This window comes from Corvus cornix, chromosome 6 (assembly GCF_000738735.6).
Source record: "Corvus cornix cornix isolate S_Up_H32 chromosome 6, ASM73873v5, whole genome shotgun sequence".
Lineage (NCBI taxonomy): Eukaryota > Metazoa > Chordata > Aves > Passeriformes > Corvidae > Corvus > Corvus cornix.
The window spans coordinates 14,786,027-14,811,526 of NC_046336.1; the positions used below are offsets into that span (position 1 = coordinate 14,786,027).

The 25,500-nt window shown below is 35.6% G+C and overlaps 1 protein-coding gene across 1 annotated transcript in view; it reads left to right on the plus strand.

The window, feature by feature from the left end:
* The window catches only part of LOC104696063 (adhesion G protein-coupled receptor A3), a 263,063-nt gene that overhangs the window by 200,750 nt on the left and 36,813 nt on the right, over positions 1-25,500 (plus strand). Inside the window, exons 13-16 of the mRNA XM_039554100.1 lie at positions 11,958-12,165; positions 13,076-13,284; positions 21,580-21,707; positions 22,623-22,746. Of these exons, the coding sequence (XP_039410034.1) occupies positions 11,958-12,165; positions 13,076-13,284; positions 21,580-21,707; positions 22,623-22,746 (669 nt within the window). The remainder of the gene's footprint in view (positions 1-11,957; positions 12,166-13,075; positions 13,285-21,579; positions 21,708-22,622; positions 22,747-25,500) is intronic.

A 25,500-nucleotide genomic window follows, 5' to 3' on the forward strand; every position in this document is an offset into this window, starting at 1 on the left:
GTTGCTGAATAGACCATGGCTTAGCAAGTACAAGTATCTTGAATTCTCCATGTCGGTTTTACAGAGTAAGAAAATGCTTTTTTCAGATATATATACTGAACCATTTTTGGCTTATTGCTTTTCAACAAAGACATTAAAAAAGTGTACCTAAAAAGCTAGAGGATATCAAAATTATATGGAGAATCTGCTTTTGGTGTGGCCCTCAAAGAGCCCCAACAAGGTGATAAAATTAAGAGACACACAGTAAGATATCTATAACCAGTGAATATGGTTTTGTTTTCTTATGACTATTTGTCACTGCATTTTTAATGTGCATCTATTGAAGAAATGCAGGAATATAAAAATTTAGGATGGCAGAAGAGCACAAAGTTAGCCAATCAATTTTTATTTTTGTTTTTATGTGTGGAAGAAAATAGGACATTAATTGAAGTTATTTCATTATGTTAAAGCTGAGACATTCACTTATTGCTGTGCTTAAGAGAAGACCTTTGCTTTTCGGGTAATGTGTCCTATGTGAAAGAAACAAAAGACAATAACTCAAGATGTAGTTGGGGAAATAGGATCAAAATCCATTAATTAGTTTGCTAATTAGTCTTTTCTAGACCCTCATACTTACTATTAAAACACTTTCTTTCTGTTAGATAATAGAGAAGAATGAGGATACAATTTTTAGTAGTCTGTGCCCTTGGCAGCAGTGTTTCCATATCATCGTGGATATATAGAGCTTCCAGGACTCAGAATTCTTGATGATAAAAGTATTTCTCATTGCTGAGATAGACAATTTGGGACTCTGCCAGTTCTGAAAAAATAACTGTCTTTCAGCTAATAATGTTAGTTATTAATTTTGTACACAATGTTAGTCCTTCACTTGGCATGAGAGACTCAGCTTTTTTCTGTATTGATTTTTTCTTTTTCCTTTTCCTACTTGAGCACATTTCTTTCAGATCCTTGCTCTAAATAATTAATTCATATTCTCAGGTACTCATGTTAGCATCTGGTATAGCAGTAGTAAAAGTCCAGAAGTGTATGTGTAGGATTCACCAAAGTACTCCCATCCGATTTAATGCAGAAAGTAAAACTGAGAAGTCCAGAAGGAAAAGGTAGTGAAATGGTGAATGGATTAAGTTTTTATGTTAGAAAATGAACATTGCTACTGTCCGAAATAAAGGCATATCAGTTTAATAGAAGACTGGAAGTGATTCAGCAAGAATGATAGCACACTAAAAAAAAAAAAAATAAAATCCATCAAATGTGGCAGTGGAAGTCCTTGAGAATCTCTGCATTATACACACTGATGTGCCCGACTGGTAAAATAAAGCCCTTTAAAATAAAGGCCTCTGGTGCAAAATTTTGAACACATTAAATATACTGATGCCAGAAGAATTGACCTTTATGGAAAAAGATTAGAAAATCAGTAGAGCAAGAGGGAAAGACCAAGAATATTCAAACCGTTGTGAATACTTGCAATAGAACAATGTAAAACAATTCATTTTTCTACTCATTAAATTGCAAATTTGCTGCTTATATAAGTAATATACAAGACTTCAAAAGTGAACACTTCATGGAATATAGACCACTATTTTTAATGAACATGTTGCTGTTGCTTTTTCAGTATGCAGGCCCTGCAGCACTAATACTTGAAAACTCCTATTAATTCAAAAGCCATGAGCAAGATAAAAAGGCTGTGTTTTCCCATTCAGTCCTGTAGTATACTGAAAACTGAAAGCAGCTTTGTATTTGGAAGAATTAAGATAGTTATTTTTCCCTTTTGTTTGATCTGAAATGGGGAGAGGTGACTGAGCTGAGTTCTTATTTATTACTATACAAGTCTCCTCCCATATAACTTTAGGTAGGTTAGCACCAGTCTGAGTATTTAAAGGAATCTATTATATCACAAATCTCTTGCATTATATTAGGAATCCTCATTCTCAGCAGTCACTGAATGGGAATGAGGAGATTCTCCTCCTGGGCTTAGTTCAAACCTCATCTGGATTCAGTCACTCTATAAAGAAGTGTCACTATATAAGAAGTATCAAGTGACCTTTGGTGTCTGAACTCCAAGGGACTCACTTGAGTGAGAGTGACTGCCCCAGAAATATAACACCATCCTCACCCAATTTAAACTAGGACTTTTCAAGTGATGAGAGATGACAAGTACTTGATAATATGTGCAATATTTTAAAGTCTTAATCATGGGAACGTCATCACTATTTCACAAGCAGCTGAGCTACAAAACTTGATTTGACTGGTGGATTAAGATTTTAATTCAGTCAGCTTTTAGAATAAAATTGTGTAGAATATTTCAACTGGTTATTTTTGTAACAAACAAAAAAATTGTACACATGCCTAGGTGGTTTCTTAGCATCTGTAAAATATTAATAAATAAGAGATTTCTTCCAACCTTCTTAAACTAACAGGACTGTGTAAAGTGATCAGCAGGTTGGTGGAGACGTGTTCTGATAGAAGGTTAACTCAGAATTCACTTCCATTGGGATTGGGTTTGGATTTTAGTGCGGATAATGATAGCAAATATTTTTTATTTTCCCATAATTCTGTGACAAAACTCTTAAAAAAACTTAGTAGAATCAATCAAGGTAGATAGTCCCTAAGTTCTTACTAGAACAGGAGTGTGTCCAGATAAACTAGATCTGAGATGAGAACAATGACAGTACATGTGATTGAGCTGGAGGTAAAAGTGTTCCCTTTGGCTCTGAATGTTTTCTGGCTGAACTAAAGGACCGACACCACAGATTTTCACATGAACTACAGATACAATGTGCCTATGGATGCATCAGCATGCATGGTATTTGCCCAGAACTGAACTTCAGAGCTGAAATTTTGACTACCATTTCATTGTCATACTGAGCTGAATATCTTGTGTTTTGTGTCTGCACTGGGCGTGTCAGAATCCTGGCGATGTGTGTGAGACTTACAGAGCAGGGTATGGGATTTTGCATGGGAGCTTTGGGGAGTAGCAGCTACTGATAAATTCAGGCACTGGCAGTAGTGGAGTGTGTCTTCTAAAATTATTCTAAAATTATTTTCGGCAGTTTCAGCTTTCCTCCAGTATCAGAGAGGGACAATGTTTCAGTAGTCATCAAGCAGCAATGTCAGCATTTCATTGCAGTCATCTTTATGAAAAGGCGGCATCAGAAAAACACTTGGACTTCTGCAAATTACAGGCAATGTAGAAGCTCACTTTGCCTCAGGCAAATTATATCAAAATAGTTTATTAAAAATTTCTGAATTAATCTTTTTCAGTACATTCCCACTTACGTTACTAGATGAACTTATTTATCTAACTTAGTTAAGTGTGAATACCACATCAGTGAAATCAGAAATCCTATCATCTTGTATGATTAAATAATTGAAATATTCAGTCATTTTGAATAACTGTATTAGCTAATGGTTGCATCACTCTCTACTTGTAAATGTATATATACAAATTATCTAAGTCTTAAAAAAATCATAATATCTGTAAGGGTATGTACTACACTCTATTAAAATGCATATGAGTTTTGTTTAGTACCAAGTGAATTTTCTCATTCATGTAAGCCACCTAGTAGCCCATCTCCTTTTAATCAAATTATGCTTCTCCAACTTTAGAAATAACTTTGGTAACACTTTACATCTCACTGTTGGGAAATATTATCTTTGTTCTCATTCATAATATTTTGTTATACATGATAATTACTAAGCTATGCAGAAATACTGTTATGGGGCCTACATTAACATAATTCACCTAGTTCAAAAAATAAATTAAAAGTTATCATGGAAAAAACCTCATGTATGCCAGTTACCACACGTCAGAATTCACATGATTCCTTTTTCTAAACTGGTAATATTTATGTGTAATTGAATTTGGTGGTCAATGAGCTGTAGAAGGTATTTGGTTAGTTAGGTATTCTGTATAATTATGATGTCCCTCCTAAGATCCATGGTGATAGCTTTGCAATTATGTAGCTGAAGGTTCCACATAGACAGCTCATGAGATTTTTTTATTCTTTATATTTTAAAATTCTAGCAGTTTAGAAGTCCATTCCATCTTCTGAGTGCATCTGCAACAGCTAAACCCACAGTATCAATGTAATAAACTTGAATATTCTTATCATCTTCCCAGAAAAAATTCATATATTTAATGCCTGAAGATTAACTGAGCTTCTAAATAAAAAGGAAAAATTCTCCTTCATCACAGGCTGTTTTAGAGGAAAATGCAGCATTTCTAGGAGCTAATGCATCTCTGAAGGGCCCAGTGAACCAAACTCCTGACAGGGTGAGTTTTCCTGTAGAGTGCACTGCTAGAAGCCATCCTTTTTAAAAATGAAGCTGCAGTTAGTCTCTGTAGGTCCACAGCTCATAGTGTGAATTTTGGAGTGTGTCTAGAATCCTTCAAGACTTCAGTGATTTTCCCCAAAACCCCAATAAATGCTGGTTGAAAACTGAGAGGCCACCCTTAAGAACTCTTAGATTCCCAGAAGATGAATTTTATGCATTCTCTGGCACAACTTTTTGCATTATGGCAAGTCAGTTATGGACTCTGAATTGAAGCAGTCCTGTAGTGCTGCCTGAAAAAGTTTGTTGCCTGCAGCTCTTAAATGTGTCCAGCATATTTTCAAAAAACTCAAAAAAATAATAATATTATTTTCACACTCTTTTAATCACACTTAAATCTACCATGACTGTATAGTTATTTTAACTCTTTTTCTTCTTAGTGAGATTTTTATGAGCCCTATTAGCTGTATACTGGGGATGTAAGTAGAAAGTTCAAAAATTCCTTTAATCAGGAAATTCACGAGTTCTTAAAAAGAATTTTAAACACTTCTTGTAAAACAGTGAAATAAATCAAACCTTGTCTAACTGCATTATTTAATTCTATCGTAGAGCTTTCGAATATTCTCTCAAGAGTTGGTAATTTTTTGTGTGTCTGTAATGCCTGAAAAGTATCCCACCCTCTCTGTTAAAAAGGCTAGGAAACTTTTGTGTATTTTAAGTCTGCATTTTTGCTCTTGCCTAATGTCCTATTTGTCCTTGTACTCAGGCTGGCTGTTTGCTTACATGACTTTCATTTTGCGAGACTAACAAAGCTAAGCTCCTTTATTCTCCACTTGTGAAAGAAATTATTCATTCTGAGGGTGACCCTAATAACCATCCTCTATATCCATTCCATTCTGGAATGACTTTTTCTCTGCCTAGTTGATCAAAATTTTGTATTATGTCTCTGATTAGGCCTTTAAAATCAGAATATTTACATGGCAATGAGTCATCTTGTATGTTCTGGATTGCATTTGTCATCTTTTTTTAATTGTTAAATCATAGTGGCTCTGAGTCATCCTCTGATCAACCAGTGCTTTCACATCCTTGTCCTTATCTTTTGCTTTCCAAAGTGGCCTGTTTCACCAGCTTGTCATAGACAATCTCATTATAAATATGTAAAACATGATTTAGAACCTTGTCTTAGATGACATTCCTCTTTGTTTCAAGGTCATCAAATAAAAATTGGAAGTCTTTAAGCTGATTTTCCTACAAACTTTGGGTATGTTCACTCCAGGCTGTCTTCTCCTTTCAAAGTAAATAATTGTATTATCAATTGTAGCTTTTTCCTTATTCACCTGAAACTAATTGCTACTAATTCTTAATGTCTCAAAAGAAATCAGGTGAATTGTATTGCCTGTCTGGAAAAATAGTTATTGAGGAGAATTATCATTTGGGTCAGGCATTATTTACCTTTGGTAAACCTACCTTATCTCTCTTCATGTTCTTTTTCTTTGATTTCTTATTTTTGTCACTTTTTCCTACACAGTAGCACATTAGCAGGCCAGTTGCTGCTTGTAGATTTGCACATATTTTCATTTTCTTAGGAAGTTTGCCAGGTTTTCAAATATGAAATGTAAAATCCTGATGTGGAGACTTTGGGTTTATACTTTTATTGGAAAAGGGCTACTGACAATCAGATTTCCAGATTATTTTATATTACCAGCTTTTCTAAAATTTCAGTGCTGTTTGCTAAATCTAACCTTTCCATAGCATGACCCTATAAAGCTTTTTATTATTAATTAGTGATAATTTCAAACATTAAGATTGTTTTGTATCTTTTGATGCAATTTACATATATTTCTTATTGTTTCCACATTTTCACTGTGCATCAAACCAGCTTTTATGCCTGGCTAGAACAAAAAAGTCTTGGACTACATAATTAGTTTTCCAGATATTGAGATGGACATGGACTGCAGCATTTCTACATAATGACTTTATCATGTAATAATCCCAGCACACTTAGCAATTTCATCTCAGTAACCAGGTGATTTTATGTGGCATTTCTGCAGTACTGCTGTACTGCTTCATTTCATCCTGGGATTCTATATAAATTCTGCTTTTCACTTGCTAGTCATCCCTGAGCCTTTCCAGACTTGTGTTTAAACAGCGCTCTAGAAAGCGCAGTTAAACTGTGACAGATTATGTAGGTAAGTTAGCATGCCTGGGGAACTTCTACTTTCCTTGCTTGATATCATCCCATTAAAAAATAACACAGTCCTGTTTCTTTTACCACCTGCAACTTGCTTGTCTCGTATAAGCATATTCAAACTGGCATTGTTTTCATTCTTTTTACAAGACTTTTATTTAGTATATTCCCATCTGGTCTAAATTTTGGGGGCTTCTGATTGATACTTTTCATACCAGAAAAAGAGATCAGAACTCATGTACAGACTACCTAAAGCCTCACAGCACTGGGCCGAGTGCCTGTCCTTACATCACATATCTTGTGCTGAGATAATTCCAAAGGAGTGTTGTTTAAATACCTACCAGGGGAGACAGCTAAAAAACCAATTTTGCCTCTTTTTTATTATGTTAACACCTAAACCTTTAACATAAACCCCAAACTGAAATCTTCAGTTGCTTCTAAGGATTTGCTGTCTTATTCAAGGGACTAAATAAGATCTATTATATATGTATAAATAATTTATTTGCTTGATTTTATTATGATGACCACACCGTTAACTCAGTCAGTACATATTTAATAATGTAGCTCTTACCTATATAGCTTAGTTTCTATTTTTTTTACTGTAACTTTATATAGCTGGTGCCTATTTTGGCAGCACCCTTTGTATCTTTAATTCTTTATATTAAATTTAATATATGGTGTCTTGCATCTGAATCTCTACATCACCTTATCAGATTCTTTGAAATCTGGAAACAGTGAAGCTGCTTTTCCAGTTCTCCTCCAGGTTTTAGGTGAATTCGTTTACTCTTTTTATTTTTCTTTTTTTTTTTTTTTTTTCTTTTTTTTTTTTCCCTCCAGACTTCCTCTGACCTGTTGTTAAGGTGCTGCTTTTTAAGTTAAGGAAATTGCTGACTGGAAAAACATACCTTATGACTGTTCTGAGGATTCAGAATTGGTTGGTTTTCTATGAAATATATTTTATCTTAAATAGAAATACTGTGCCTGAACTCAAAAACCAATCTAGTACCAAGGCATATGCAAGGGTTACTGAAAACAGTTTGATTTTTGTCATTCCGCAGTGGTTACCAAGTATGTTTCTTGATAATGATTGCTTGATAATGAGTACAGTCTCTCAATATTATGCTAAATTTTAGTCAAGTAGAACACTGTAACAGGAAAGCAATGCTTCAATGGGAGCAGGTCTCTTAAAGGACTTATGAAAGTAGAAGAACCAAGGTATCACAAAGTCACCTAAGGCAAGAGGCTGTCTTTCCTAAACACTTAAAAAAACTCCTTGTAAATGCTGGCATTGATTATAAGGAATGGACAACTACCAGAATAAAACTGCCTGGGGAAAAACTTCACTTTAAATCTTTTATTTTTCCTTTAAAACATTTTAATAAGGGTCACACATGCCTGAGTTGCAAGAATGCCAAGCATCCATAGCTCTGAATATCCTGAGGACCATGTCCTCTTCAGAATGAGATTTTCCATTCAAATTTAAAATTTTTAGGATCCAGTTAGATTTATTGGTTCCATTTTGGTGCCTCAGATATTTTGAAAAATTACACACACACATACAAAATCAGGTCAAAAATGGAAACAAACCCTAAAACTTCAAAGCTTATAAAACTGTACTACCCAAATTATGGTTCAGAGTGTTTAAAACAACCGTTCATTTCACTTTTTGGAAAGTTGAGCAGGTTCCAAGAAGTCCTAGGATCCAGGAGTCCTAGGAAGCCTCCTAGAAAATCCTCAGAGCTGGTTTAGAGCTGATAAGCCCTCTTTCCCTGACTGCAGGTCACACAGCAGATTTTCAGATATCTGGGCAGATGACATGGAAGATACTTGAGAGGGTTTGAAATCATTTCTATCATATTTATGTGCAAATGGGTGGATGTCTGTGAATAACTTTCATTTTAAATTACTGGCATTTTTCAGCAGAAAAATGCTCCTTAGAAGAATTTGCACTGTGTTCAGGATTTCTTTTTTCTAATCAATGCTAGTACAATCCAGTTAATAGGACTAAAAGTGAAATGGAGTCATGATGGGATTATTGACATTCTGTTTTGAAAACACTCTCAGAATGTCTAAATCCTGACTGGTGAATTGCTGACACAAACTCTAAGCTTTTCCAGGAAAAATATGAGATGCCAGGGCTGGCCTGTCATTGTAAAACTGTGGCTCCTATGGTGGGTCTGTTTCTATTGCTCTTTCTCTCTTCTCAGAGGCGCAGGCAGCTTTTTGCCACTATCATGCTCAGAAATTTTAGTTCCTATGTGATGTGATGCTCAAAAAAAAAAGAAAATTTAAATGAGATGATTTATGTGAATTTTGAAGCATCTGAAGCACAATCATTCACTCAAAACTTGATGTTACTGTCATTGGTTTTAGTAATATCTGTTCCCGTATTGTATTTCATCTCTGAACTCTGTAGCATCTTACAGGGCAAAATAAATGCCATCATTTTTATTTTGCTTAAGTGAGAGGGAAACTGAGGCAGGAGTGGGGAACTAACTTATACTTTACCTCACACAAGATTAGCAGAATACAAGACTGAACCTTCCAGCAGGTTCCCTCCATCCTCTGCCACAATGATAGGAACTACTTCAGTGCTCAGATCATCCCTCTTCTGTGAATAATGAATACTACTACTGAAAATTCTCACACATCTTAGATGAAAAAATTGTTCACATATTTATTCATATTTTTAAACAGCATTGTGAATGTGAGGGTCCTCTCACTATGTGCATTTTTCATTAATATCCTACCATAGGATCTTGTTGGTAGGCATGTCGCTGTAGCAGACAGTTTAGATGTTTAATTTTGATGAATTTCTAAGTAAATACTTGATGTGCAGCAAGTAGTTTGAGTTTATGTGTACATTTGTCTAGTTAAGGAATAGCCCTGTCCCTTTGCCCTTTACTCCACCAGCCTACCTGCACTCAAAAATAATTGAAGTAATAGGTAGTATAAGTGTGTAGTATTTAAAATAAAGTTGTCCTCCAGAAAGTAACTGTAGGCAATTATTTATTGAAGTTTATTAAATAGTTTGTGTTATGGGTATTCATTTTGAGCAGACAACAAGGGAAAAATACTGTCCTGAAGTCTGATCAGGAAAATGTTTTCTGTAAATGTGTCTTTTTGTCAAGTAAATAATTTGATGTTGCTGCATGTTTGAGATTTGCTCAGTCAGCCCGAGCAGAGCAACGAGTCCACACTAATTCCATTTGTGGGCTGTGTGCAGCGTTTCTTCCCTGCATTCAACCTTGCCCCTGTGATGTGAAGCTGTAATCTGTGAGTGAGACTTGGGGCACCCTGGTCAGGTTCCTCCCTCCCTTGCTGTATGCTGAAGGGTCTCTGTGGGCAGAGATGGGTGCTGGTGAGGAGGAGAGGGATGGATGCAGCCTGGTCCTGCCCCAGCTCGGTGGCTGCCATCAGCCCTGCTCGCCATCTCCCTTCAGGTGGGAGCAGCTTCTGCTCCACATCTCCCCAGTCCCACAGGCAAGCTCTGTCTACACCATTACTTTTTCCTATTAGTATCAGTAAGTCCCAATGGAGAAGAAATTAGAGAACCACAATAAATTAGACGATTTCCCCTCTTAGCAAAAGTGCTATAAACCTGTTGTTTTCTCTGGTTTGTGTAGGGCTGCTTTTGTCAAGTCATAGCACATTGTTGCTTAACCCAGTGCCTTTAGCTGTTGGTTTCATTATCATAAGCTTATTCATATGCTTCTAGCTTTCTCTTTTTATGTATAATGAATAATTAGTGTAATTTAATATGTCATCATTGTTGCTTTTTCCAGCACAGAATAATAATAAAAATCCAGTATAAATGTAAAGTTAATCACACTGTAACCTCTCTTACACTTCTGTACATCTCCAGATAAGTCCTTAACAGTGATCTGGGGTTTGACAAATGTCTCTTCTAAGAAAGTCTGTGCATACTTTTTGATAGTAATTTCAAGGCCAAAATGGTATCATCAGAGGTTCAGCATATGCAGATACTTGGGATATCATAGAGTAAAATATGTCTTTTTCAGAAGCATGAGATAAAGCCAATTATAACAGCTTTAGTGAATTAGGCAGTGGAAACAATCTCAGGATGAGTGCTTGAAGTTTAGCTCAGTTAATTCCAATTAAAGCCTTCATAATAATTTAAAATTCTAATGTAGACATGTTCTCTTGCTATCTGCTCTTTTTTTCCTGAGCACTTTTAATGAGCAGCATCACCTAGGTTGAATATTTACTTAAAAAAGGATGGTTTTGCATTTTTACTGTTAAAATCTGAAAACCTTCCTAAAATATACATGGTGTAAGGAAAATGGTGTACAAAAATCTTTATCTCCTTATTTAAGCATCCAAATGACATCACAGACTACTCATGCTTTTCTTCCATATTTATTGCATGGTCACTAGATGCTTCTCATACTCATTTTAGTTTACTGATCTCTGTTACACCTTTTATCTCTCACATGTGTATTTCTCCCAGCACATGGTCATATATTAATGTCATGTTTGTTTATATGGTTGTGAAGATCATTGTTTTACTTCTGAAATAGGTAACGTACATGTGCTATGAGTAAACTGTGATAATCTATGTAAATTATGTGCGCAGAGCCATAATCTGTCCTTGGGGGAAATGCAAATTAGAACATTTTGTAGTTTGTTTGTTTTTAAATACATACACTTTTCACATCAAGGCTCAGGACAGACTCCCTGTTTATTTTCCCATTGCTCATCATTTGTTATTCCTTGTAAATATCTCAGTCTTTAATGATTAGTTTACTACTTTGGCAGGAAAAAAATGCTTGATAAGTGAAGTCCTCAGAATACAATGTTTGGTGTATTTTATAGCTCTGCTGTAAGGGAATTATCTGCTTGTAACAGGGTGTATAACACACGGCTCAAAGCTATTATAGTGATCTGACAGCCTTATTCATTTTCTCCCAGTGTTGGCTTGTTTTCTTCTTTTACATTAGGGTTTGTAATATTTTTTATCCTGCATGACTAAAACATAGTTAACTGAGTTTCCTTATATGAAGCAAGAAAAACATTGATAAAACCGTGTTGTTTACTGCACTTGCAGTCCTCTGCAGATGTAATTTGTTTTAATAATAAAATTATTTTTATACTTAGGTACCCTTTCGGAGAAATGTTTTAATGTAAGTTGTCTGATTCTATTTTAAGTGAAGGAGAAAACCTGGTAGAGGTTGTCTCTTTAAATCAGATCTGCAGTGTTGATGGACCCTCTAGCAGGCACGGTAAGAACCATTCTCACCTCTGCAGCAGGGAGCTTGACCATATAGACTCTCACATTCAATCAAAACGCTTTCCCTTTTAATATGCACTGTACCAATCCTATTCCCATGGTTACAGCCCGTGCTTCTTTGGTTGCTTCCAGTCTGTTGGAAAAGGAAGGCAGCATACATTTCTTGTACAGGAGTTTAAAACATCATGAAAGCAACCCTGTTGTGATTTGCATTTTAAATGTTTCTTTTTTTTTCTCATTGTACAGAATGCTGTAGCAGTAGCTTCAGTTCATTTGCCACAGTCTGTCTTCTCTCAGTCTTCAGCCTGGCAATCTGTTGATAACTCCACTTGCAAGCTACAGTTTATTGTCTTTCGAAATGGAAAACTCTTTCCTAGCACAGGAAACTCATCAAATCTCGCAGATGATGGGAAACGTAGGACGGTTGCCACACCAGCTGTTTTTGCTAAAATAGGTGAGAAGCTGATATGCATTATTTTCTTTAATCTAAAAGCTACGGTGTACTTGATTGTGTAGAGAATAGAGGAGTAGAGTATGCACTGTGCTGAGAGGCTGGAAACAGTATCTGTCTTTAGTACAATGTTTGCAATTGTTCCTATCTGCACGATTTTATTCGGATTGTCCTGCAAATAAAGAAATGCCCTTGCACTATGATTAGAAGGCAAATTCTGGGCTACTGTTTGTAGACTGCATTGTTACAGATGCTTGCTTCTTACAGCTATCAGAAGGAGCTTTGTTTTACTCTTTACAATTGCAGAGTTAATGTCCTAGACACTGATAAAAATCAGGCTTTTGGAGTGGGAGTAGTGCCCTGTTGCATGTATCAATACTCAGCAGTATACTTTCTGATACGATGGCTGTAAAACAGATGTTGTTAAAGACTTTTGTCTAAATAAGATACATTGTATGTGCTAGTGAGTCATTATTTTGATTAATTACTCACCCATGCAATTTTACTAATTTTGTCCGGTACTGGATAGTGCTCTCATTTCTATTAGCATGTTTAAATGTTTGAATGTGACTTGCAAAGTGCAAAATTGTCTCAGCTATTAATCTTGCCATGAAACTGAGCCATTTCTGCAGTTGCATGGGCAATAGTGTAACACTGGTTGTAACTGGAGAATCTGAAACAATAAAAAAGATCTCTTTTGTGAGGGATGATTAGATCATTTTGACACATTATGTGATTGAAATATTCAGATTTATTTATACCATTGCACACTTCTCTGATGTGAGCGCTACCTTTGATTTTGACCGTTAAGATTTTATGTCCTCTGGTTTTTTTCCCCATAGTTTAGTGTATCTGATCTCTTTACAGAGCACTCATCACTCCGTCTCTCTGATTCAGTTTGTTCCTTTTGCAGATGGGTGCAGTTTTGGAAACCTCACCAGCCCTCTTACTATAGGATTGAGGCACTTTGCACGGGGTATAGACCCCATTGCAGCCTTCTGGGATTTTGACCTTCTAGATGGACATGGAGGCTGGTGGGGAGAAGGGTGCCACATAATTAGTTCTGCAGGCAATATTACCACCATTCAGAGTACACACTTCAGTAACTTCGCAGTGCTAATGGTAAGTATATGACTTAGCAAATATACCTGTATTTTTCTTTCTCTCTCTTTTGCCATACATTTATGTTCTTTTTACGTGCATCTGTTTCATTCTTACTTGTCAGTAGCTGACCTTCTGGGTTTTTATAATGTTCAGTGTAAAACAGTCTAAAAGAAAGTAAGTTGTTTAACTGCTAGTGAGTGAATAAACCTGTGGGTCAGTTTTAATATCCTGAGACAGACCTAATCAGAAATGACATTAAATTCAGTCTTATAAATGAAAGTTCCATCATGAATGATTAGTACGTAATGGTTATAAATTATAGGACAGGGTTTAAAAATGTATACTCCTGTGTGCTTTTACATCAGCACATCTCAGAGGCTGGTCTGCTTTTGTTCCTGCCCTGCACTGTGTTGATCATACTAATTAGTTGCAGGCATACCGCAATGTTGAATCATTTAATAAATGGAGAGGAGTAACATCTTCTGCTCTTTTAAGTAAGGACAGACCTGTCCTTGTTGATTCTGTAGGAGTTTTGTTTGTACACCAATGCCGATAGCCTACTTACAAAATTGCTGTTCATGAAGAAAAATATTCCTGTGCAGTGCTAACACATCAGCTGCTTTGCTCTGTTCTCAGTCACACTTACAGTTCCCATTGCAGTTATTTAACTAACGTGCTTAACAGAAAGTTACCTTCATGAAAGCAAAAATATTATGCATACAATAATGAACTGTTATGATTCAGGGACTAAAGGAAAGTGAACAAAAAACTGAAAGGTTTATAAGCTTTATAGGTGACAAAGTGTTTTCACCCTTAAAAATACTTATTATAAACCAGTTGTAAAAATATTAGACATGTGTGTACTATTAATACTAGATTGCTCTTGAATGCTGATGCATGATTGCTCTGTAGATGCTGCTTGTGTACATTACAGAAATGTTTATAGTTGAGTAAATAATGTATTGTGTGTATGTGTAAGGGACAGCAAACACAGGCGACAGGAATTGCAAGGACGTGTGCAGAGAATACCAATCTGCTGCTGTCAGATGGAGCCCAGATGGCAGCCAATCATAGCACAAAGCTGTGGTACCCACGAGTTAAATGCAGATATTATCATCCACTTCCTAAGAACTGATTTCACTGAGACTTAGTTGAACATTTTTTCACCCATTACAGAATTGTTCAGAATTTAAGAGCTGTTCCTCAGATTTGATGACATCAAATACACCTCATTTTCTACAGCTGCTGTGAGTTCCCTTTTTCTCCCAGCCACTTGTTTCCCAGAATGCAAATCATAATTTTGCTTTGAGGATGTGTTTCTAAATTCTTTAAAGAAAGCACCTGTTGACTTTGCAGGTGCCACACCCAAAATGGCTTCCTCCTCCTTCAACTGCTTGAGTTCAGCCTGTTCTTCTTAAACTTTGAGTAGTTACTAAATGTTTAATTAACTGTTTGCAAACAACCAATTCCATAGTTTCTTTTTGTTTGAAAAGTTGAATACTGACACAAAGGGCTGCAGTTAATTTTTGGTTTGTAAAGCACATTTATCTCTGATAAGTTGTAGGAGATGGGTTTTTCTACAACCATAAGGCAGCTGAGGCACTTTTTACTGGAGCTTTTGTATCTGGTATGTAATTCTGCTTTAGGCCTTGTGTTTCTTGGTTATGAGAATTCAACTTTGCTTTATTTCATGTGTGCATCTTTCAATTTTATCTGTGCAAGACAAGAATGTAGAATCTTAGACTCACCCTTGCTTTGCAATTGCTATGGTAGCAAACAATGGGATATGTTTCTTAGCTCATGTTTCACACTAACTTTTAAGAAAAAAAGATGACAGGTAATTTTAAAATATCCTTATATAAGTACGCACACACACAAACACGTTTTCCAACCATTGTCTTTCTAAACAGTTAATGGAAAATTTTTGTACCTTCACTATGTGCAAACATTTTAATTCAAGTATTAATTTTTAATCACTGTTTTATAGTATAAAGTCAAGGATTGTTTTATTTGATAGAAAGTATGCTTTTCTGGGCAGTTCAATTCTCATACCAGAAATGAAAAATACTTCATTGTTCTGCAGAATTATTAATATACAAAATAAACAGTATAAAGTGCCTATGTGTATCTTATTAATTCATATCTAAATGTCTAATATATTTTAAAATACTAACAAACTGTCAGCAAATTCAAAATAGCTGGCATATGGTGTGTAGCCGATGAAATTACCTAGAATATCATGATACATGTCATTAATCTGTAATTCTCTAATCTGTTAAACAACAAAATTTCATAATTTAGTATTATGGTTTGGGGTAGTTGCAGAAAACTGAGGTAGCATCTGTAAACTAAAAAGCAGCACCAAAGCTTTACATTATCATCAGAATTGTGTACATCCTGCTGTGAATAAGTTGAAACAGAAGCCTCAGTCAATCCAACTGCCCCTTTTATAGTTAGTACAGCACATATTCAGATTTGTCACCTTTTTAAATAGTAAGAGAAAGTTTCCTAAGATGCTTTCATAAAAATCGTTTATGCCTATGTGCTGTCAAAGGGTTAAAATAAAGGTTTTCTTGAGTCCTTTTTTTAGAAAGGCAGCAATCAAGGATATATCAGCTACGATTGATAATTAATAAGCATGAGCATACTTCAAGTGAGAGGAGTCATGTAGAGCCATTTGATTTCTCTCTGTGACAGTTGTTCAAGTGATGTCAGTAAGAGAGAAAGTATAGTTTGGAGGTTGGATGGGAAAAGAGGTACAAACTCCTTCCCTCACGTGGTCTCACACTTTCACTTTTCTCTGGGTTGGGCTGGCCAACAGAAGTAAAATAATAGAGTCAGACATAATAGAGCATTATCTTTTTCTGATCAGCTTTTGAGTAGTATGTCCTAGAGGTGGGAGTAAAATACTGTGAACTAACTCCCACATTATATTCCTGCCTTTTACTTCATGTACTGTGTGTTTAGACCAGTCCTCTATTTTGTCTTTTCTTCTATTATCTATAGGAGGAAGAGAGTTGGTTACACTCTGGAGGTTACACTTTGGAGGTGTCCAAAGCCCTCTAGAGTCCTGAACTCTGCAATATGATTTTCTATTTTAGAATAAAATCATGAATTTATATACTTTGAAGCTTTGTTATATCTAATGATAAGCATTTGTTTCTTACATACTATGTATTTATGCTCTTATGTGAACAGAGCTGTATATCAGTATTTTAATTTTTCAGGGCAACATGTGTGTATGTCATGACCAATCCAGAAACCTCTATATCTGAGTAGTAACTCTTCAGCAGATGACAAAAATATCCAATAGCAACAATTAATTTCAAAATTTGCTAAACATGTTTTGGCATACATTGTCCTCTGTTTTTCCTTTCATTTTTCGTAGAACACAATAAAAATTCAATAGTGATGGATATTACTGTAATTGTATACAGCATTTCCTTTCCCCTCTTAGACTGCTTTGTCAATAGTAATTTCCTCAAATCTGCCAAATAAACACAAATAAAATTCTTAAAACTAAGTATGATACTTCCCAATTAACGTAAAATGGATTAATAAATATTCTTAGCACTTTTAATTGTAATCCTAAAAGTAGGTTAAATCAAAATAAAATCATAAGCAGCTCCTTTCCTGTTTTGTCACAATTTGTCGTATTATTCCATCCGACATAGGTGTGGGTTTTGTTGGATTTTTGGGTTTGATTTATGTACCTAAGGAGTAATTATTTGCAAAAGTAGCATAAATTCAGTGGATGCTTATATGAGATAATCAGGGCTGAGGAGACTGAGCTGACAAAACCAGAGCATATTTGAAACTGTTCTGGAAGCAACCTTGGAAAATCATGTGAAGGAGAAATTGAGGAGAGGCAGGATACTAGGAATACAGTAAGAGTTAAGGGATTTTTCTCTTGTTTTACAAGCATTCCCGCAATCTTTGAAGTCTTTCCAATTTGGTACAAAAAAAGCTACTTTTTCAACATTTGCATTGTTACTGGAGACAATTGCAGAATTTCTTAAGCCTGTTCATGAAGTTCAGTTCTGAAAAGTCTTCTGAACTTCCATCTTTCACGTCTTCTCCAAATTAAACAGCCTGTCTAAGCCTTTTGAGAAATTAATTCATGAGTCGGGGAAGTATTACAGAGATGTCATTTAGAAGGTTGACATAATTACAGTATTTGACATTTTCCCCGTGGAGAACACAGGGTTTCTCGTAACAGGCTGTGGAAACATTGTTCTGTACTTTGAAAAATCAGACTGCTTATAACGAGAGGTTCAAGAACAAATACTTCAAGTCCTTTTTCATGTTTAAACACCAAGTTCAAACACCTACAGGATAAACCTTAGCAGAGTTTACACATCACAGATTGTGAAAGTGATCCAGAAAATTTACCTGCTATATGCAAAATTAACATTTGGTGTAGCGGGGACTACAAAATTCCCTGGAATTAGGTTCCTCTGCACGTGTATAGATGTTTCCCATGTGAAGAGCCTGCAAGGAGACACATGCTCTTCACTGAAGTCCTCAGCTGGCATGTACTGCTCACTGCTCATGTAAGGCTCATTCTCTTAAGAGCATGCTTAGCCCATATGGACAGTATTGAGTCCAGGCCCCTAGAAAAGGCTGCTTTTTAAAGAATGTTCCTGACTGTAATCCTTTTGCACAAAGCCTTGGAATTAGAGTACTCTTAAGAGCAAGGTCTGCTTTATTTCTTTTTCCATGGATTGCACCTACATTTTATTAAATTGCATTTAATAATATGTATTATTTGCTCTGTAAAATGCATAAACTGGCTTGGTACTGGGCTCAAAAATCCAGGCTCGTCTTCTCCAAAGTGCAATGACTTTATCAAAAATCAGGCCTTTGGCTCAAGCTCTTTCTTTGTGTTTGTTTTTCCTTTCTATTGACTTAATGGATCTTGCATTCATCATGGTGCAACTTCAGCCAGCAGGTAAATGGATTCAGATTATAAAGCTCAGTAAAATGGGCCAACTCTTGGGAGATAGATGTAAATTAAAGACCTGGAATCCAGGCCTTGGGAAATTTTATTGTCTTTGTGGCTTCTGCTTGGTGGCTCCTTTTAATTCAGCAATGTCTTTCTTGTACTGAAGTGCCCCAAACTGGAAACAATAGTTGAGATTTGGGCTCACAAGTGGTGAATAGAAGGGAATAATCACTTCCCTCACTCTGTTGTGTGCAGTCTTGATAATATGACCCAATAGGGAATTCACCTCATATGCCACAAGTGCTCCCCACTATCTTGGTTTGTTTGACACCATCTTAAAAGGGTGAACAAATGACAATTTCTCGTTAGACAACATTCAGTGGGCCTTGTAGTTGTAGATAGCAGTTTGTAATGGTCAAAGTCTTGTAAGTATTCATTTTCCTGGGATAATTCCTGTGATTTTTCAATATCATCAAGATCTGAATCCCCTCTAGGAAATAAAATCAAACCTAACTTTTTAAAATTTAATATAAAATTATGCTGCTTTGCATACAGCATTAAAAAAAATGCTTCTTTTCTGCATGTTGTCTTCCCCAGAAGATTACTCAAGGGAAGTTGATAGATCAATAAGGTTTAATTATCATCAGAGAGCAAACAAGATACATCTGTTATATATCTGTAATGAAATCAGTTTTCAATATACAAAACTCTTAAAAAGGCTATTCTACTTTGGCATTAATGCATTATCGTACTCAAAATTTTACCATTTATTTTCTGTAAAGATTAGATAAAAGATAATAATAAAAACTCAGTATTATAAAATGGAATTAGCTTTAAGATGCTGATTGTTATTCGTTCTTCTGCAGGCAAAATGATTGTATTCCCGTAGGACACATGGCATTTGCTTTTATACTGATGATCAAACATAGGGAGAGGTTGAACCTTGCATTTGCACTATTAAAAACTAGTTCTTTAGTACACAGTGATGGTACTCAAAATTGCTTTCATTTTTTGCTACATAAATGTGTAGCTTCACTGTGCTTCCTTTTTCACAACTTTAACTTTTCTGAGTGTTTTTTTCAGAAATATCCAATTAACTTATTTCTTTAAATAACTGTACTGTTACTACTGTATAGTTACAGTAACACATTTCAGAATGCACAGAAATGAAGTGTGTACCTAAAATTATGCCAGAGTGTACTATTGGTATATGAAGATATAATTATATCAGTAAGAGCTAGAAGCAAATGTTCTATTATCTTCAGCAGAGAATTTCTGTTTAAATTGTCCAGTGTTTGCATTACTACTTTAATAATATGAGCTATTGAACATTTCTGGTAAATACTCATTCATCTACCTTGAGACACTTACTCTATAAAAGAATTAATGAGGAGATGATGCAACTAAAAATATGGGAGAAAAAGATGATCAGAAAAAGGGTGTTTGAGTGGACGTTTAGAGACAGTTCCGAGCCAATAGACTTTTAAAGAATTGCTTGAAAGTTGCAAATTCATTATATCCTGAGTGTTTATTCATGCACACTGAAAAAAAGCAAAAATGAGAAGGCCTTAAGAGCATAGGTCTGTCACTTTGTAAAACTAGCACATCAAAAGACAGTTTTTTTCTTCCTCTATTTCATTTGTGATTGAGGAAAGAGAAGCAAGAACTTGACACCTACAGATGAGAGAGCATAAGCTGAGTTCCTCCCTGAGAAGTGACTCCACCTCTCACTCTGAGTCTTGGTGAACTGGGCAGGACTGAGAGAGAACTTGTGTGAGGGACAGGGGTGACAGAGCAGGTTTAATGAGGTACATGTGCAAGCTGAGGAAGTACCTGAAGAGAAATGGGATGTGATAATATATAGTTGGCATTCTTTGTTCATAAGTTATTTTTTCATTTTGATGGTCATTTTTATATATGTCGTGAGCTGCTCTGTTTAGTACTGACATTCATACACATCTGGAGAAACTGGTACAATCAATCTTAGAAACTTTAAAGCTAGTAATGAAGGAAAATAACTATTAGGGAATCTGTTACTTGTAAGAAGCATTTTAGAAGGTAAACTAAATTCTCCCCATTTAGTAATTGCATATACTCGTGAACATTAGCTGCTTGTACGTGGACAAGTTCATATACATAAATAATGGTGCTAGAAATCAGCTCTCTGCATGCAAATGCAATTAAACAGAGGTATTAGCATTACAGTCTCAGGTTTCTAAGGGAAGATTCCACTTCTGGAAAATAATGTATTGAACCTTCTTCTAAGGGAACCTAAAACTGACAAATAAGAAAAAAATCTTTTAAATGTATGCCAATATTTTAAATGTTAGAGTTTGCTGGATTGACATATTCAGTACTGTTTCAGATTTTAGCTTTTTCTATGCTCAGGTGTATATTTATTTTTATGAATATACTATACTATAGAGTTAGTGCCACTGCACATGGGAACTGGCATGTAGATGACACTTTGTTTGCACTCAGGTGATAGTTTTGTGTATAATTTTTAGTGCCTATGTGCAGAAATGTAGTGCCACAAACAAATGTGGCTTAATGCATTACAGGGAATGTCTGATGTTTGGTTTAATTCAGATATTCTGAAGACATTCTATTTTATGTGAGGGGCTACTTTTGCTTTCCATCCATCACACCTCCAGATTTAGCTTGTCTAAATGTGTAATTTAGAGGAATTTGATAAGGTTAATTTTACAAAGATATTGATGATTTTTCGTTACGGTTTTCATGAAGAATTGTGTCACTAGGCACTAACATGTCCAAAAGGAATGCACGGATCTTTATACTGCTGTTAATATAGATGTGCAAGTCACTTTTGAATTACTATAGGGAGTAGAGTATTTGCAACTAAGTGTGAAGGTCACTGGGTTACAGGAGTTGTATCAACTGGAAATTATATTTGAGTCAGTTGATAATTTGGGTGTATTCTCATGACTTTTTTTTTCTTTGAGTGGTTCTGCAGCCATATGTATGCCGTTTAGAAACCTTTATGGTGATTTGATATTTTGTGCTTAATATCTTAGTAAAATACACTCAGAAAGTTCATGTTATCAGAAGTACCAGATATTTCTAATGCCGGGAAAATGTAATATTCTTTGTATTTTTTCAGACCTTTTTTTTTTAATTAGGATATGTCTGCTTGTACAAAAAGGTTAATTTCTGTCTAGCAAACTGTATGCAGATGAGGAAGGAGCAGTTTGTTATTGTAAATTCATGAACTGTGTCTACATTAAAAGTTCATCTTTTTTTTTTTCCTGCCCTTGAAAGGGAACAGCTAGAAATGACAGGACATATTGGAATGAAGTCTCAGTTTCACACATGCCTAACAATGTTAAATCATTTTGCTCTTTCCGTAGGATTTTAAGACAGTGCTGTCTTTCCCCCAGTACCCAGGGGAATTTCTGCACCCTGTGGTTTATGCATGTACTGCAGTTATGTTGTTGTGCCTGTTTGCTTCCATTATCACCTACATTGTCCATCACAGGTAAGAACTCCATTTTAAGTACGCATTAAATGGTCAGCATGATGCTGAGGCACTTCAATTTTTACAACCCTTACTGTAAAGATAAGTTAAAATTATCTGAATTACTGTTGGATAGTAATGGCAGCAATGTGATTTACACCAGAGAAATCAAAACAAAGTTTATGTTGACCTGTCATAAGCTGTTCCCGAGCTTTCCTGACATGCATGTTTAAATTTTCTTCACACTTTTCCTAAGATTTCTGCCTCAAAAATTCAGTATAAAACCGTGAACACTATCAAATTGCTTTCTGGCAACTTCCAGATGAGCAGCACTTTGGTCAGCTACACTTGCCATATTGGCTTTTAAGACCAAGTTTGGTTGGAAGACTGGTAACTATCACTGGATGAAAGAAACTGTCTTCTAAATTTTGGGTTTAGAAAACTTGTGTTTTCTTTTATATGAAAAATTTATATAAATGCCATCTTAACTACATACTGCTGGTTAAAGACCATTAGCAATTTAAAAGAGTAGGAATGTATTGTACTGTAGAAGCTGCTAAATATTAATATAAGTGAAGTTAATGCAATGTCTTCTGGTCTTCAGCTTCCATTTAATCCTTTAGCAATGTCTTGTTAAAGTTCTGCATATGTGAAGCTATGCAATAAGCTTTTGCTTTTAGTGCTCTACTTTAATTGCTTGATTTGGTGGAGGAAACTTTAAGTCAGTGGACTTTTATGATTTTTACCATTTATTTTACCTTTTTATAATTTATTTCAATGCTATATAGGTCAGACTCTGTCCTATGGGTAGATTGTTACACAGGTATTCAGCAGTCAGAGAATTTTATTCTATCAAATTGAGTATTTTTTCCAAATAGTAATTTTCATAATAAATATGTTGGGGTTTTAATTTTAAAATGTGATTTTTTTCAACAGCACGATCCGAATAAGCAGAAAAGGATGGCACATGCTTCTCAACTTTTGTTTCCATACTGCTCTCACATTTGCTGTTTTTGCTGGGGGAATCAATCGCATTAAATATCCAATTATATGTCAAGCTGTAAGTATCTGTCTTAACAATTCTTACTGATAGAATTGAAACTTGGAAATGAGTTTTTAATGTAATATTGGCAGTTCTCCTTCTTTTCTTATTTTGTTCCTGGATCTTAAGTTTTTCAAAATATAAGCATGTCTTTTAAAGGCCAGAACTGGGAGTGTTCAGTGTTTGGTTGTCACATGAGTTTCTCTAAGAGGGTGATCAATGTATTAAGTTCTCTGAGGCTAAGATTGCCCTTTTTTTTTTGTTTTGTTTTTGTTTTTGTTGGGTTTTTTTTAAGAAAAGCCCTGAAAATCTTAGTATTTCTCTACTATTCAGGGTAGTTGAAAACTGAATACAAAATACTTCTGTCCATCCTGTGCTTTGGATTGAATGTGTGGGACTAAAGTTACTGCTTCACTTGTGTAATACATACACTGTTTGCCTGAGGGTGGCTCTGGCTTCTCTGGATGATCCCTAAGGAGACAAAGCCAACCAGCTTACTTGTAAATTATGGACCCTTGTTTGCACTGCTGGACTGTTTCACCTCTCTTGCCTCAGCATTTTTGGGGCAGTAGTGTTGTGAGATGCACAGATAGGGCTGGATCCAGCTGCTCTGAATATAAAGGCTGAGTCTGTACAATGTGTAAGGAGAGTCGTTTCAGTCATCTTCTGTAATGCCTGATGAGGGCTTGTTGCAATTTGTTTGCTGTAAATATTTCTTCCTCTCAGATTTTGTGGAAGTGCACCAGGGTTCATGAATGTTGTTGGTATTTACCTGTAGTAAAGCATTTTGTTTAGCCAGTGTTCTCCCAGATATTTTGCATGTCACTAATCAGTTCTTCTGATTGGCTTGGATGGGTGTAAATAGCAAGAGTCAGGAGCCCACAGAAGCGTCAGTGCAAAATTTGCAGAATTAGTGTAAGAGTTATCACTCTAGTATTCAGTGAGGTGCTTTGGAAGCCTTTTGTGTATCCTTGTGCATGACCATCAGTAAACAGCACATGGGGGTCTGTAAGCACTGTGATGTTCTACATGTGAAGTCTACTCATGTGCATTACATGGTACTCATTTAAATAACACAGTCGTCCACTAGATTATTTTGAGAGAAAGATCTCACAATATCTAGTGTATTGTGTCATAATTACTTTGTAAGTTCTAGCAAATTGAAATATCACTTACCATTGTCTTTGCAGTTAGCAAGTGATAGTAGCAGATTAGTTTGTAGGGCAGCCATGGCCATGTAATTACATGGTCACAAATGACCATCTGTTGTTCCAGTCGTTGTCTGGTTATTTACTTTGCAGCTTGCATGGTAACAACGTGCTATTAACAGCTATAATGAAAAATTGATTGAGATAAATGTGTTATTAATAGCCTTTTATAAGTAATACATAAACTACAGGGGTATCTTAATAAAATGCATTATCAGTGGCATCTGTCTCTGATAATGAGAGAAACATGCACACTTAGAGAAACTGAATTGAACCATTCATATATGTCTGCTAACCGGTTTCATGAAGTTATTTATTTACCTGACAATATGCTACATCAACAGACAATATCATCAGTAGTTACAGTATAGGAAAGATATAGGTCACACAAGGGAGACTGTCCTCTATTTCCTGCTAGAAATTGTCTGATGTAATTAGACAGGGCTAATGGATTAAATAGTCCAAACAATCTAAGACAAGGTTCCAATAGCTGGTAATAGAGGCTGAAAAACTGTTCACTTTGAGAACATTGTACCCAGCCACAGATCCTTTCTTGCTTTCTGACAGCAAGGTTTTCAAAATTCTGAGTGCCAGTGCCTGTGTCCTGTGATAAACCTGAGACAATTGCTCTGTGATTTAATATCCAAGGTGCCAAAACCCTGATATTTGGCTTAAAATATATTTGTGGAAATGTTGCTGCTTCAAGCAGCACTAAAATATTAGTTATACCACAGGTGTAACACCATCAGATGCCATTCCACAGGAATCCTGCAATCTGCTAAAATTCAAAGCACAGCTACAACCTGCAGCAATGCAATTTTCACTTTTTATTTCCCAAGTGCATAGGGAAAGATTCCAAGTGCAAGTATTTTTTGTCCTAATCACTGAAATGTGGTATCAAAGCCAGTCAACCGCCACCATTCCTATTGTAATTATCCTTAAAACTTCCACAAAAATTTTACTACAGCATACTTATCGATGTGAAATAATAGACTGAGTTAACTTTTGTCCTTCAAATTTAACCAAAAAGCGTGGTTCTAAATTAGCTTCATTGGGATCACCTTCTGTCTCTAAATGAGTAGTTTCAGGTTAGTTTTAAACATCAGGAATTAATGCTATGGAAATGGACCCATTTTCTGTGATATCTGGAAGAACCTTCAAATCCCCTTGAAGGTGAAATAATCACACAGGAAAAGTCTTTTCAGGAATGGTCAGACATTTATTTTTATATGGAATCTAAAAATCTAAAATCCCCTTTTAAACCTATGTATCTATTTCAGAGAGGATTTCGTATAGACCTTTTACTTGCATATGTGCTCTGCAGTCTTTATGATTTACAAGAAAACTGATGTAAGAGTGCTAGTCTAGAAGAGTTGATTGCATCTTCACACATTTCTTGTGTGAATGAATCTACAGACTCTTTAGATTGCCCTTGAATCCCATTCTGGGTGTCACTGAATGTTGGCTGTTGTTGAATCCAGACTCTTGAGTTTACTGGTAAAATCTTTCATGCAAGTCAAAGGTTGTCTTAGGAGCAGCAGATGGGGCTAAATCAGAGGCAGTA